The sequence below is a fragment of the Taurulus bubalis genome (genome assembly GCF_910589615.1).
Source record: "Taurulus bubalis genome assembly, chromosome: 4".
Taxonomy (NCBI): Eukaryota; Metazoa; Chordata; class Actinopteri; order Perciformes; family Cottidae; genus Taurulus; species Taurulus bubalis.
The window spans coordinates 21,637,730-21,651,653 of NC_136592.1; the positions used below are offsets into that span (position 1 = coordinate 21,637,730).

The following is a 13,924-nucleotide window of genomic DNA, read 5'->3' on the forward strand; positions in this document are numbered from 1 at the left end:
ATCCCCGTTAGCCATTCATCTCAAGAACAAACCTCTCCATGTAATTTCACTATAATTTGCTTATTGTAAATGCAAAAAAAAAAAAAAAGACTGTTAAAACCACACAGCTGTTGTCTTCAGGGAGGTCAGAGGTCTGATTTAGCTATTGACAAACACCCCAAATAGAGTTTTTATTCACCCCACTGCTTTTCGTGGCGAGAAGAATTAAAGTGCTTGGACTGGTCAGGTGTCTATGTTCACCGAGGTAGCGGGAAGCCAATTTGTTCAGGTCTTATGCCTTGACCAATGGGCTATACTGACCTTCACCGATCACCTCTGCCTCAACCAGCTACGCAGGGTAGATATGGCCAAGAAATGCAGCGGGATTCATAATAACATCCCCTAACACTCTTGGTGCTGAGGGATACAGTGTCTTATCATCCAGCTGCAACCTCAAATCTCTAGACGCCAACCTCGTTACCTTGTTTTTTTTGGTTTCTTACGGTTATGTCATCTCGCTTGTTTATATTGTAATTGCTTTTATTGTTTCATTTTTTACAATGTAAAGGGCCTTTGAGTACCTTTTAAAGCGCTATGCAAATAAAATGTGTCATTATTATTATTATTATTATTATTATTATTATTATTATTATCTGAGGACAGGGCAGTCTAATTAGTGCCTATGTAGCTGGAAGGAAATAACTTAGCTTTGTTTCACATTTATATTTTTGCATTGCCCTGTATTATTATGTTAAATAAATGACTGCAATCCGGAAGCTAGCACTTGGATCTTTTATGATATAAAATTATAAAAAGGAGAAATTTCAAAGATTTTAATGCTTTGAAATGCTGAAACATCTTCCCATGTGCATACATGTAGCTCATTTTAGAATATATGGTAATTTATTGAGTTTGAATCATAAAAAAGTTTCTACACTCAATTTTGATTGAGTGCGTTTGACGTTCTTGAAAAATACCTTGTAACCTAAAACCACCACTCAAACCTATAAAAGTATGATTATGTATTGCAGAAATTACATGGAAATATAACATTAATGGCACATTTACATTCTTGTTTTATTGCAGTCATTTTACAAAAGCAAAAAGCTACTTGGAGCTGTACTTTGACAGGTCTATTGGAAGAGTCATTAACAATGCCTTTAAGCTGTTCCAAAATCACTGTCAATTACAGCTTCTCATGGCTTATTGCTTAAATATACTTTGTCTCCTTCCAGCACTTCCAAAATATGATATCTTGGACAGACTAAAAAAATTACTTTGTAAATCTCTCTCTCAGTGGAATATAGCTAATCACAGTCTCACAACTTGTGTGTCGCTAAGTCCTTTAGTCTGAGAAAATGCTCAGCTGCTGGCTGAGAAAGGAGTCAGGGACAATATGTTCAGACCAATGTCTCACAAGGGTAGCACTTCCCACAAAACTAATACATTATGGCTAGTTAATGCACAAATGAGGACGTTTATTCTCTCATTTCATATAAGATATTGACACTGAGGGCGAAGAGCAATTTTAGTAGGTAAAGGTAAGTAGGTTTCTGTAAAAGTCTAAGTCTAAGAGACGAAACAAAAGATTAAACCTGATATTGCTTAATTTTTAAGCATCTTATGATAGTCAAAGTGTCAACAAATAAATAATAATGGCATGAATAGATAAATACAGGACAGGGAGGGAGGGAGAGAGATATGGAGGGAAAGAGAGAGAGAGAGAGAGAGAGAGAGAGAGAGAGAGAGAGAGAGAGAGAGAGAGAGAGAGAGAGAGAGATAGAGAGAGACCTTTCTGGTTTTTTGAAAGTTTACATGACATAAAACAATTTACATGGCTGCAGGCTACTGTTTATCTGTACTTGAGCGTGACATTAACCCCCATAACTCTCCTGTGGAGCTGCTCAGTGACTGACAGAACAAGTTGGTGGTTACTCCCAGGTGTGAGTGGATGTGTGATCCAGGCCACCGCTATAAACAGCATGCACGCTAAGCAAGCATTTTCTGGGGAAACAAAAACAAAAAGGACTCTTTCACTCGGGCCATGACTTTGAGACAATGTTCTTTCAACAGAACAATGGATGCATGGATTTACACACGGCCCACTATAACGCTGGTGCAGGGCTTGATTATAATTGCATGGAAGCCAACAGAATGCAATAGCGAGCCATACACTTTACAAAAAACAGCTCTTTAGTCAAATTCACCATATGTGATGGCTAATGTGACACCCACCTTAATAGCACACGTACAGAATGGGAGATCATTACTTCCCCCAGCAATTAGAACGTGACACCCAGTATTGTTCTTTGGTCGGTTACGCAATAGGCCACGTTAGCCCCCGTGGTGAGGAAATGACAGGGAGACCTTGAAGCAACTGTAAAAAGAAGTTTTCCCTCTTTTCCTCCCTTTTTTTTAATCATACTTTGACACCATAATGATGCACACTACTACCTTATTTGAAGCTGTCTGCCCCTTGCCTTAAAATGTATGGTAAATAACAAGAAAATACTGGGAGAAACATTATTTAGGACATTCTTGTAAATCAATGGCAGATTTACAATGTAAAGGATTACAACTTGAATCCTATTTTACTCTGTAACCTTGACAGCTTCGTTTCCTGCTTCGGAGTGCACAGCACAAATTCTCCTCGTGGTACACAATACAAAACAGGACACACTTACTTTCATCTCTGGATGTAAGTCATCACTCTGCTGAAGCAGCACATATTTCAAAACTATAACCAGTTACATCATCGCTCCCACAATGTCATCACTCTGTCACGTGGCTTAATGGAGATGAGGTGAAATATTGAATTCCAAGGACATCAGCCTGTCTGCCTGTCATTTAGAAGCCTGCAACAACACATGAGAAGATCGATACCACTCTCATATCTTTCTGCTAAAAAATAAAGTGACAGCCTTCCGCCAGTTCGCTTAGCTTAGCACAAACACTGGAAAAACAGCTGGCTCTCTCCAAAAGGTAGCAAAGTCTGGTTCCCCTCTTTCCAGTCGTTGTGCTAAGCTAACTACCTGCTAGTGAATGCACAGGCACGAGAGTCGCATCAATCTTCTCATTCAACTTTCCAGCGAAAGGTGAATAAGTGAATTTCACCAAAATGTTGAAACATTTCCTTAAATCGTACTTGATGCATCAGCAAAACTTTTCAATCGGTTCAATTCCAACTCCTTTTCCAAATCTTAAGCCTTCAGCTTGGTTGCACTAAATGTCTCTCGGTTCCACAACACAGCCACCGTACTCCGAGACACTCCGATCAGTGTAACCCTGTTTGGATTGCTTAACCCCTCTAACAACCACATCAGGAAAACGACCCAACATTACAAATGGCATCACTCTTCATCTGGTAGAGTAAGTGGGTGAAAGCAACGAGACAGATACATTATAGATATGACAGACTCTTGCGGTGTGGGTCACTGAGCTGTCTTTGCCGTTGACAGAGAGTTGCACTTACTGCGGCAACACACACGAGGAGGGTAAGTGATGAAATTAAACACAGTTGACAATATTAATAAGGTAAGAGGAGCGAGTTTGTTTCCTCATGGACAGTTTGTCTGTAATGAGCCGCAAGATGTCAGGCTCTGGGGAGACAGGCGTGGCTACGGAGTCTGAGCCAGTGGGAAGATATTAATGCAACCCGAAGAGGGGTGTGAGTCATGGCGAGCTGCTGTCCGTTCAAACTGGTATCATGAGGAGCAGGACCGCAGCGTGCTTTAATCACAGTCATTACTGTGATATTTGACACAGGGGTTGAAATAAAGGGCTCTGTAATAGGCGCTTCTTATCACGCAGTGAGTCAGTGGGTGCTCACGTATTTTCAAGTCAAGCTGTCAGTACAGGGGGAGGGAGGTGAGCCAGTGCCGAGACTACGCCTGCTTGAAAACGCCCGTCCTCTGGGACACAGCCACACTCCGTTCTTAACTTCCATTTCACACATGGTAATCAATTACTGGTCTCTAGAGCTATCGAAGAAAAGAGCTACCTATCCTGAGAATAAGCTAAATCTTTCAAGGCCTCCTAATTGAAAATACATTATCGTGCTAGACAATGCTCTTTGTGTTGCCAGCCACTAATTTCGACTGTTTGCATGCACAGAACAAAGCAATTTACTGAGGTTGCAAACATCTTTTGCAGGACAATAATTCACGGTGTTATCAGGTGCAGAGTTTAAACATCAAATAAAAGTCCTGAATAACTAAATAAGCAAACTTTGAAGGCGTGCCCAGCTTTTTGTTGGTGGCTATTCTCTCAGTGAGTCTGAAAAGCTGAAACTAATATGATTTCATATCGTGAAGCCAAGACTGATGCCAGACCTCCCGAAACCAATCCCTCTTATAGGATTTAGCAGGAGCTGTGTGAAATGTACACTGCAGGGCCCCACTGGTCCCAATGATAGTCCTTGCTGTGATTCCAAATCAAAATGAACCCGATCAATAACAAAAGAGGGCTTTTGTGGGTTTACTGCCATCATAAATACAGTGTCCTGAAAAGGAAAGCGAGGGAGGACAGAGAAAGACAGGTTTCCACCGGGCCGAGGACGGGCATAAAGATGTCAGACTGCTGTTTGAGAGAAGGTGGCAGTGGGGAAGACAACACTGCCATGATATGATGGACTTAGAACACAGATGGAGCCTGTTTTTGATCACATACATGTTGGCGTGCAGAAGACAGGAATAAACTCGAGGTGTGTGCACGTGACACAAAAATAACACTTACTGTACAGAATGCATAAACACACAGATGTGACCTTTTATTACAGAACAAATGCCAAAAATGTCCTGACACGGAATGACTATTCTTTGGTTGATGCAATTTTCTGGCTTGTTGAAAGTATGTTGTCTCTTTTATTCATTTTTTTCAGTTTTTTTGAGTCTGTTAATTGTGTTTTCATGTGAAACTTTAACGCTGCCTTCTTGGCCGGGACAACTTTGCAAAGAAGATTCAATATCTCAATGAGATTATCCTTCTTAAATAAAAATAACATTAAAAAAAAAAAAAGACAAAAAAAAGCATTTTCTAGGGGGGAAAAATACCATAGTATCGCAGCTTTCAATGGTGGCAAAGAAAAGCATTTTGACACCAAACAAGAGAAAAAAGAACCTTTCATGCCAAAAAGTCAAGATGGCAGAGAGGGAACGAGAATAAAGCAAAAATAAATCCCATCACAAATAAGAAGAGCTCATTTTATCTTTCTGATTGTGCCATTTTAAAAGAGGAATGCACAGACCAGAAAGTGCCCACAACTGAATCCAACTCAACAATCCTTTAGAGTTGCCAACAGTGAGACTGAGCGCATGACAAATAACATTGCCCGGGTCATAATACAGGGATAAAAATGTCCTATACTGACAGCCCAGCAGAGAGAGAGAGAAAGAGAGAGAGAGAGAGAGAGAGAGAGAAAGAGAGAGAGATAAATAGATAGATAGAAACTTTATTAATCCCCAAGGGGAAATTTGTAGTCGTGGTAGCGCCTTAAAATTTACAGATACAAATAAACACACAAGATAAAATATATAAAAAAAAGCAACAGGGATGAAAGATATATACAAAATTAAAATAAAATATATATATATATATATATATATATATATATATATATATATATATATATACATACATACATACATACATACACACACACATACATACATACATACATACACACACACATACATACATACATACATACACACACACACACACACACACACACACACACACACACACACACACACACACACACACACACACACACACACACACACACACACACACACACAAATAAAATAGAATACAAATAACTGGAATGAAATATATGTGCAGCTGCAGGGTGTATTCATTAATTTAGCAAATTAAATGTAAACAATAGAGAGTGCAAAATGCAAGAGAACGCACAAATGTCTCAAAGCACTGACCGCGGCAAGTGGCCCGGGTTAATAATCCTGATAGGAATTAATGTGCTTACAATGGTGGCATTGCTGCCTACCTGAATTTATTTTAGATTGCCTACATTACTTACATTCATCTGTCTCTATTCAGTTGTTTTCCCCGGCTGGGCTCCTGATAAGAGAAAGAAGGCCTGTTTGTGCACTGGACACTAATTAATATAGTGCTCCGTCGGGAAAGTTGCCTGCTTGCTGCTCTACTGACAACAGATTCATTTATACTGCTCTTTTCTGCTTCTCCAAAGGCTTTGTTAATTGCATTTAAATTAGACCTTGTTCAGTAGAGAACAAGGATCAGCACAGTGGTTGGTTACAGAAGCTGGAAGCAAACAAAATATATTGGGCAATATATTTCCACAAAGTTGATTGACGAAGCTTTTGACAGAAGGTCCGACCAGAGAAAGACACAAATATGCTTGGAGTATATTTCATGAATAATTTCAATGACTGCAATTTCACTCCAACAGTTGCTCTAATGAGATAATCTTTGAACCAGTAGATCACTGCATCTTTCTTCTCAGCCCTTTGGCAATGCTGGCACAGCAATGCCTTCACTTCAATTTAAGACACAAAAATGTTTAAAACTGCCACACAACATTTTCAGAGATTCTGGGTGGAAAAAATTATGTACATGACAATATTCAGAGGGAACATACTTATGAGGGACAAAAGAAGAACGAGTGGAGCTGGAGTAAGCATGGCAGGTAACTATTTAAATAGCAATGTGATGCCAGGATCATGCTTTGAAGACACACAAACAGTCAAGAAAAAAGAAAGAAAAGAATGCCGGCGCACAAATAATGAAGAAAAAAAGTGTAATGAATAGCTGAACGCTCTCACGCAGACCACCTATACCACCAGCAAGATTGTAAGATTCCATCTTCACAGCAAAGGTCAATGTTTATATAGCAATTAAAGATGTTTTTTAACCTTGATTTACCCAATGAAGGTTGGTTTATGATGCATGTGCTTCACAATCATACAGCAACAAACAGCCTCCTTGGGGGAATGTGCCCCACAAAAACAGTGCGGTACCTGGAGTTGAATAAATCCCCTCAGAAAAGACTTTTTGAAGGAAACTGGAAGGATCTGACATTAATTCTCAGCGATGGTGTGTTTTGTATTCCATGTCCATTCCTGCAAGGGAATGGACATGGAATAAGCACCCATGTTTATTCGTACACGCGGGCCTTTAATGAAGTTGATTGAGCTGGTCAATCCTTTAGAGAGGGATGACTCCTGTAGAGCCAGGGGAGATTAATACTAGCAGCAAAACCAAGCTGGGTCCATGACAGTTAGTTCAAAAAACATTTGACAAACAAGGGCACACAGTGTTGTTGACGCACGGCCACTAACACGTGGCCCAGCCGATTTCATCGACTTGTGCCACCTATAGGCACGACACATCAACAGCAGCTAACATTTACAGAAACATAGAACACTAACTACTGGTAAGACGTTCCTGTTGATGTACTTCTGTGCTTTTCCCCCAACACCTTTTAAGTTCCATTGTCAAGCTCCTACTTACTGTGAAATGTATTTGTGCCACATAATAAAAAGGAGATGGTCTTGCATAAGCGGTCTTTATTTCATGGGTCCATTATAAAATAATTATCAAACTTCTAAACTTTTTCTCGGAAAAAATGACTATTCGGAACACATTTGAACGTGTGAGGAAACCAAGGGATGGGAGGTAACCCACACTAACACAAGCCAATGCCACACAGACAGGACTGGGACTGGGGAGGAAATCTGGGACTCTCTCTGTAAAGCAGTGCTAACCGCTGAGCCACTGTGTTGCCAAGTGAAAGCCAGAGAATACCAGCTATATAGTAAAATTCAGCAAAAAGCCTTCCACACCATGTGGGGTGAGCTCCCTCCCCTTCAGCGAGTCCATCTCCTGCCTGTCAGGCACATAGTGCCACAACTCTGAGCTCAGCAAACGTTTTCGTCTCCATCTTGCTTTCTGTCATCCACTTCTCACCCCTCCTAACCCTGTCTCCCTTGCTCCCTCCCTCTATCTCCCTGCCTCATCTCTCTGTCTCCTTCCTTTCCCCACTCTATATATCTTCATCCGCACACTGTTCACTGTAAATGCTGTGCCAGCAGAGTGATGCTGGGGAAATGGCGCCATCCTCATTGAGAGAGCAAGCAGACGGAGTGGGGGTGGCGCTGGAGGGGGTGTTCAGTGACAGGCCCTGAAACTCAGCCATCAGAAAACACACTGCAGCAATCACACAGCTCCAGTAGATGGGATACCCGGCTAAAGCTCCACATTCAGAGAAGGATCAGGCAAGAAATGATAGGATATAAACTCTTGATCCCCCCAAACTCCAAAAACATTATTCTTTTTGTGAGTGGAACAAAGTGGTCGAAATAGGCTGGTAGTGCGAGACAGTGCAGGCCATTAAGACAGGTGGGGGAGGAGGAGGGGAGGACGGGGGTTTGGACATGAGCAAAGCTGGCTGGGCAAGCAGACAGGCCACGGTTCATTTGAGGACTGAAGCTGCTCCTTTCCATCATTCGACTGTTCATTAATACCAGCTGTTCCTATGGGTCACCCCGCAACTAAGCCTTGCTGGACTCTGCAGAACATATCAATATCCCAGCCACACAAAAACACTGCCTATTGCAGAGCACGGCTTAAAAACTGTCTAGCGCTCCACAGGGCGGGTTTCCAAATATGTCCGTCTCTGAGATGCCTAATAGGGTGTGTGTGGTGTGAGCATATGTTAATGACAGTCTGGATGCTTTTGGTGAGGTAGTTAAATTGGTGGCGACTACACAAGAGGTGAGAATAACATGGGTGACTTCACACAGACTCTCAAAGGGTGGCTCACGCCAGCCCACATAGTGCTCTGCTCAGTGTGTGTAAAGGGTTCATTTTCTCAAAATTAACCTTGTCAAACTCCTGTTCTGCCTGGGGGAGATTTGTATTATTAATGCAATTTTTCAATCAGAGATTGGGGGGGGAGTGTGAAATTATAACATGCGAGTTCACTCTCTGCTTTCTCCCATCATTGTGCATTCTTCGTCTGTTTTCCCATAGTCCATTTAGAATTTTAAGCAGGTTTGACCCGTTCTTATAATAGGATTCTCCACTTCCTGAGTGTGATGTGCGGCGCTCTGTGTTTGTAAGTGTATGCAGTGAGCCAGTGTGTTCCAGATATCAACTCGAGCTCGGCATACTCCACACTCTGCTACTCCACAGCAGAAGAGTTCTGCTGGGTCAAAATTAATTACAGAAGCTGTTAAGCACACACCAGCTGTTGTAAACAAATGCAAATAAATGTTCACTCCAAACAAGCCCCCTTGTATCACAGCACACAAAATACTGTGAATCTTTACCAACGACGTTGGCCTTCATCAAGAAGGTTTTTCCCAGTTCATTTGTGGATTTGCTCCTTTCACATTCCCTCTTTCAAACTTCACTTCATCACACTTCAATAAATATGTTTTTTGGCCGGACGTCTCTTTTACAATTAATTTTGCTCTCGGACTCTTTCTTTGACTGGATCTGTTCCGACCGATTCCTTTTTTTGGGGGGGAAGTTAGGGGAACAGCAGGACCATGACACTGAGTAAAGGAAATGACAATCAAAGCCTGTCTGAACTGCTCTGATCCTTCCAGTATTAGCGCTGCGATTACTTTTTTTTGATTTTCTATCAAATAAAAAAGAAAAATGTTAAAATGGACATTACATTTTCCCACAGAATAAGGTGACCTGTCAATGACAAAATGTCTTGGTCTGCCAATTCATATTCAGTTTACATCCCGTCTGACAAAGACAAACATAACATCGCAGAGAGGTTCTCTGCACCATGAAGAAGGGAAAAAAAGGGCATTCTCAAAGGGCGGGGCCTGGAGGATCTGGTCCAAGTGATAGCCCTATCAGCAAACTCCTGCTGCACTAACCTGCCGGCCCTAATCGAGGACCATTCTGTACTACACAATCAGGGACTCATAAAGGCAATGCAAGGTGTTTCTCACACACACTAAACAGTGTAAAGCTTTAGAAGCACAGCACACAGTAGTTGGTTACTGTAGAAGACTGACCATTTTTGGGTTGCACATCAAAAAGGAAGGAAAAGAATGCTGCCAATCCATCACTCATAGGGAGTTTAGACTTGTGTCCTCTCCCTGGAGTGATTCAACCACTGAGAGCAATTGTCACACTGGCTATGACAATGTGAACGGTAGAACGCCTGTTCTCCATGCAGCACGGCACAGCAGGCCATTCATGCTGACAGGGAGTCGTAACTGTTTGTCGCTACTTTGTATTCCAAAGAGAGATGACAGACATTGGACTATGATGACATTATTGCATCTCTGCAGACTTAGTCAAGTCAGTCATGTTTTGCACTGTGAAGCTATCTAATAAGAATATAGTAAGATGATTCAACTTTGGTAACTGTTTCTGGCTCTGTTGAATTGTCAAAGTTCCCACCATTGGGGAACCAACATGCATAGTTAAAAGGTTTTGTTTTAAACCCGATGGGATTGAAGAAAAGGAAAGAAAAAATTGGAAACGTCATTGTCACTGATTCACAATGACTCGCCATCCCTGAAGACAAAAATGGCTATTTAAATTACCAATCCAGATGACTCAATCAACGTTTTTTCCAAAATGAGAGTTTCATTTGTAGAGGGGAAATAGAGGAGACAAAAAAAATGAAGACTGGAGGTAATACAAAGATCATATCACTTTCAACCAAACTTGAAGAAGTGCATCAACCCGGCAAAGGTCAAAGGGTAATAGCAGCCACAGACTATTTTACCACTGGTACCTTGCAGTCATATTTCATTCTCGCTATGTGTTTAATGCCTTTCCACTACCCCAATGGCCCCTCTGACTGGTTATCTGTGCTGTTTTCAAAGAGGCCAACCAAACTGTTAGAAAGGCCAACCTCCCTCAGCCGTCCAGCAAGCCTGACTTGCCAATCGGCCATCCTGTTTCCAGACAGCACAGTCATTTCCCAGCCCAGTGGAGCAGCACTCCATGACCTCTGCCTCGACCTCCGCCTCAACAGCCCGAGTTCCAGCACCAGCTCCAGCCCAGATAGCAGGCACAGGCCACCTCTACTTATTTATGAGCCATTTCACACAGTGCTGCTCCCATTAGAGACCCAGCCTTGGCCCACCTTACACGGCACTCTCCTTGCACTTAACACATATAGTACACCAGCAGAACCAGGGGGACATGGGCGGTGGGCAGTGGGCAGGTTGAGGAGACCATTAGACCTATCACAGAGGAACCGTCACACAGCCAACAATCAAGAGAATGACAAACATATCAATCTACTCCCTAGTTGGCAAACACTTCCTACAGACAGCTGCTACGACACCAATCACTACATCTAGCACAATATTTTGTCTTTCGTTTATTACTGTATTGCATTTTGAAATATGTAATGACTCTCCTCAGGGAAATGATCACCCACTGATCTAATTTAACGATGGGTTTTGCTTTTTGAACCATAATTGGACATTTCATTATTTTTCATTCATTTTGTTGGAGCTGAACTGTTACTGAAAGCAGGAAACAGAAAGACAAAGAACAAAGTCTCAACACCATACAACTTGATTGATGGCTTGATTCACAAAAGCATGGCAGACCTTAATAATAAACTCTGCTTATGCGTGACTGAAAACAAGATTAGCCTGAGCTGGTAACATTCTGAAACTACAGGAAGCCAGTAAATATTAGCTTGTTTACTTTTCACCCGAATTAAGGTGACAGCGTTGATTGAAAGCTGGGAGCTACTTTATGCAGAAAGAGCGATGAAGACCAACACCCACCTGTGATCGTGACAAAGGCGTAGCCCTCCTCGCCCAGCAGTGGATTGATCAGTCCGCAGCTGTAGGTGCTATTGGGCTCCAGCACAACTGTCAGCACGCTGGTCATAGTGAACAGTCCTTCCTCATTGGCCACCAATGAAGTGGTGATATTGTCTGTCAGGTTGCGCCCGCCCCCATCTTGCCATATCACGCCAGCTTCAGGATAACCACCGTAGGCCACACAGGTCAGAGCCACCTCATCGCCTGGTCGCAGGTTGGATTCTGACTCTAAAGTCACCACAGGCTTTGAGTATGGAGCTGAAACCAAGGCAAGGAAGAGGAGGAGGTGGATGAGGGGGGAGAAAAATAGGTATGGAGTGGGTGAGGATGGAGAATGGAGAGGGGATAAGGGAACAGCAGACACATACTGAATTTAGTTGAAGTCTCCGCAGTGAGAGTCACCCTGGGAACTGTTTGACATGATTCCCATTAAATTCTTAATTATATTTAGGGAGCTTAGCATAACACAGTGCTTAAGATCCCACAGACATAGACAGCATCTGTGGCACATCCTGATGCTGCATCCTTCCACTCTTAACGCTGCTCTCCCTAGAGATCCGACGCACTGAGCCACTCCCAGAAAGGGAATACGGTGGATGGCAGGAGGCGGAGGTGGACAGGCCTCGGATGAAACTGGCAGGCTCCGAAATTTGGGGCAACTCAGTGGATAACATGGAAAAGAGCCTAGATGGGCGGAGGTGAGGGGTGAATTGTCCGCCTCGGCTGAAATCAGGTTTCTCCAATCCCTTGAGCTGAAACATGAGTATAGAGGTGGTGGAGGAATAGGCTGCTGTATTCCCAGAGCCAATCATTGCACAGCAAACAATGGGGTGGAGCTGAAGGTGAGATGAAATAAGTTTGCCTGAGCTGCTTTTTGAAAAGTGGACTCTCAACACAAAGACGGATTTAGCGTGGTACACACTAACTTCTCCAGCTGTCCATTTGACTGACAGGCAGATATCCATCAAGGGATCCTTTCATTTTCTTCCAGCACAGCATGAGGGAAGTCTACAATGCTAACTGTAAATATTGGCTAAAAATAGAACATCTATAAATCTAATGCATAAAATTGAACCAATTTGTCACTGTTGGTGACATTGTTTTCTTTCTCCCAAGCCAGAAGGGGGAAAAAAATGTTATTCATTAACACTGCCTAATGCACATCCATCCTTGGAGAATACAGGAACAATCTCACAACAGATATAGAAATGGGAGAGGGAAGGAAAGGCACACAGTATCATTATAAATAAATAAAAGGCTCTCAGCTGTGAAAGCGAGAGATGTAGTCACACAGCAGAGAAGATGTTAGTGATGGCTGATTGACCGTAACAACAGCTAATAATCAAAGTCAGCAGATATTGACCACGGCAGACCACAAACAGTGCTTATTGACCAAAAACAATGCTCAACAGCCCTGAGGAAACTATTTATCACCTACTCGCAGGGAGGAGAGGAAATTATGATGAATCACCATCTCCATAGGTAATTGTATATTACATTTTACTGCATACTATTAGTACGTCTGTATAAGTGCTGAGGTCAAATCACTTTCAATACAATCAATTCAAGTGTAAAGTGAAACTACGACACAAACATTAGGTAATAAAAGAGCATATATATATATATATATATATATATATATATATATATATATATATATATATATATACGTTCATGGGATCATTTTAATTATCCTGCACTTTAAAACAATAAACCTGTGTGTGCGTGTGTGTATTTTGTTTTTATGCGAGTTAACTAATGCTTAGGCTTGTAAAAAGACAGCCTGCATTACAATCTGGGGGTGTGGAGATTAAAAGATATGGGCCGCTACCAGGCGGGAGAAGCCAAACTAAATTATGCTAATAGGTTGCATCATGGGAGATGTAGACGTTTTTAGACTTTAACCCTTACCACGACACTGACTAAAGGTCAAGATTTAAGGGCTTATATTTTTTTAATTTGTCTCTGGTGAATACCATAACTTTGTGAAAGTGCTATACTAAATTTCTTGAATGTTCCTTTTAACAAAAGGGAATTAATACAAAAAAATCAAATAGATACACTTGGACTGTAAGTAATTATCTTATCATCAATTCATCTCTGAATCATTTTTCTTTATTGTTCAATTCATCTATAAAATAACA

At 41.7% G+C, this 13,924-nt stretch overlaps 1 protein-coding gene across 1 annotated transcript in view; it reads right to left on the bottom strand.

Moving 5' to 3' along the window:
- The window catches only part of cd276 (CD276 molecule), a 62,513-nt gene that overhangs the window by 31,751 nt on the left and 16,838 nt on the right, over positions 1-13,924 (bottom strand). Inside the window, exon 4 of the mRNA XM_079216591.1 lies at positions 11,742-12,038. Coding sequence (XP_079072717.1) covers positions 11,742-12,038 — 297 coding nt within the window. The remainder of the gene's footprint in view (positions 1-11,741; positions 12,039-13,924) is intronic.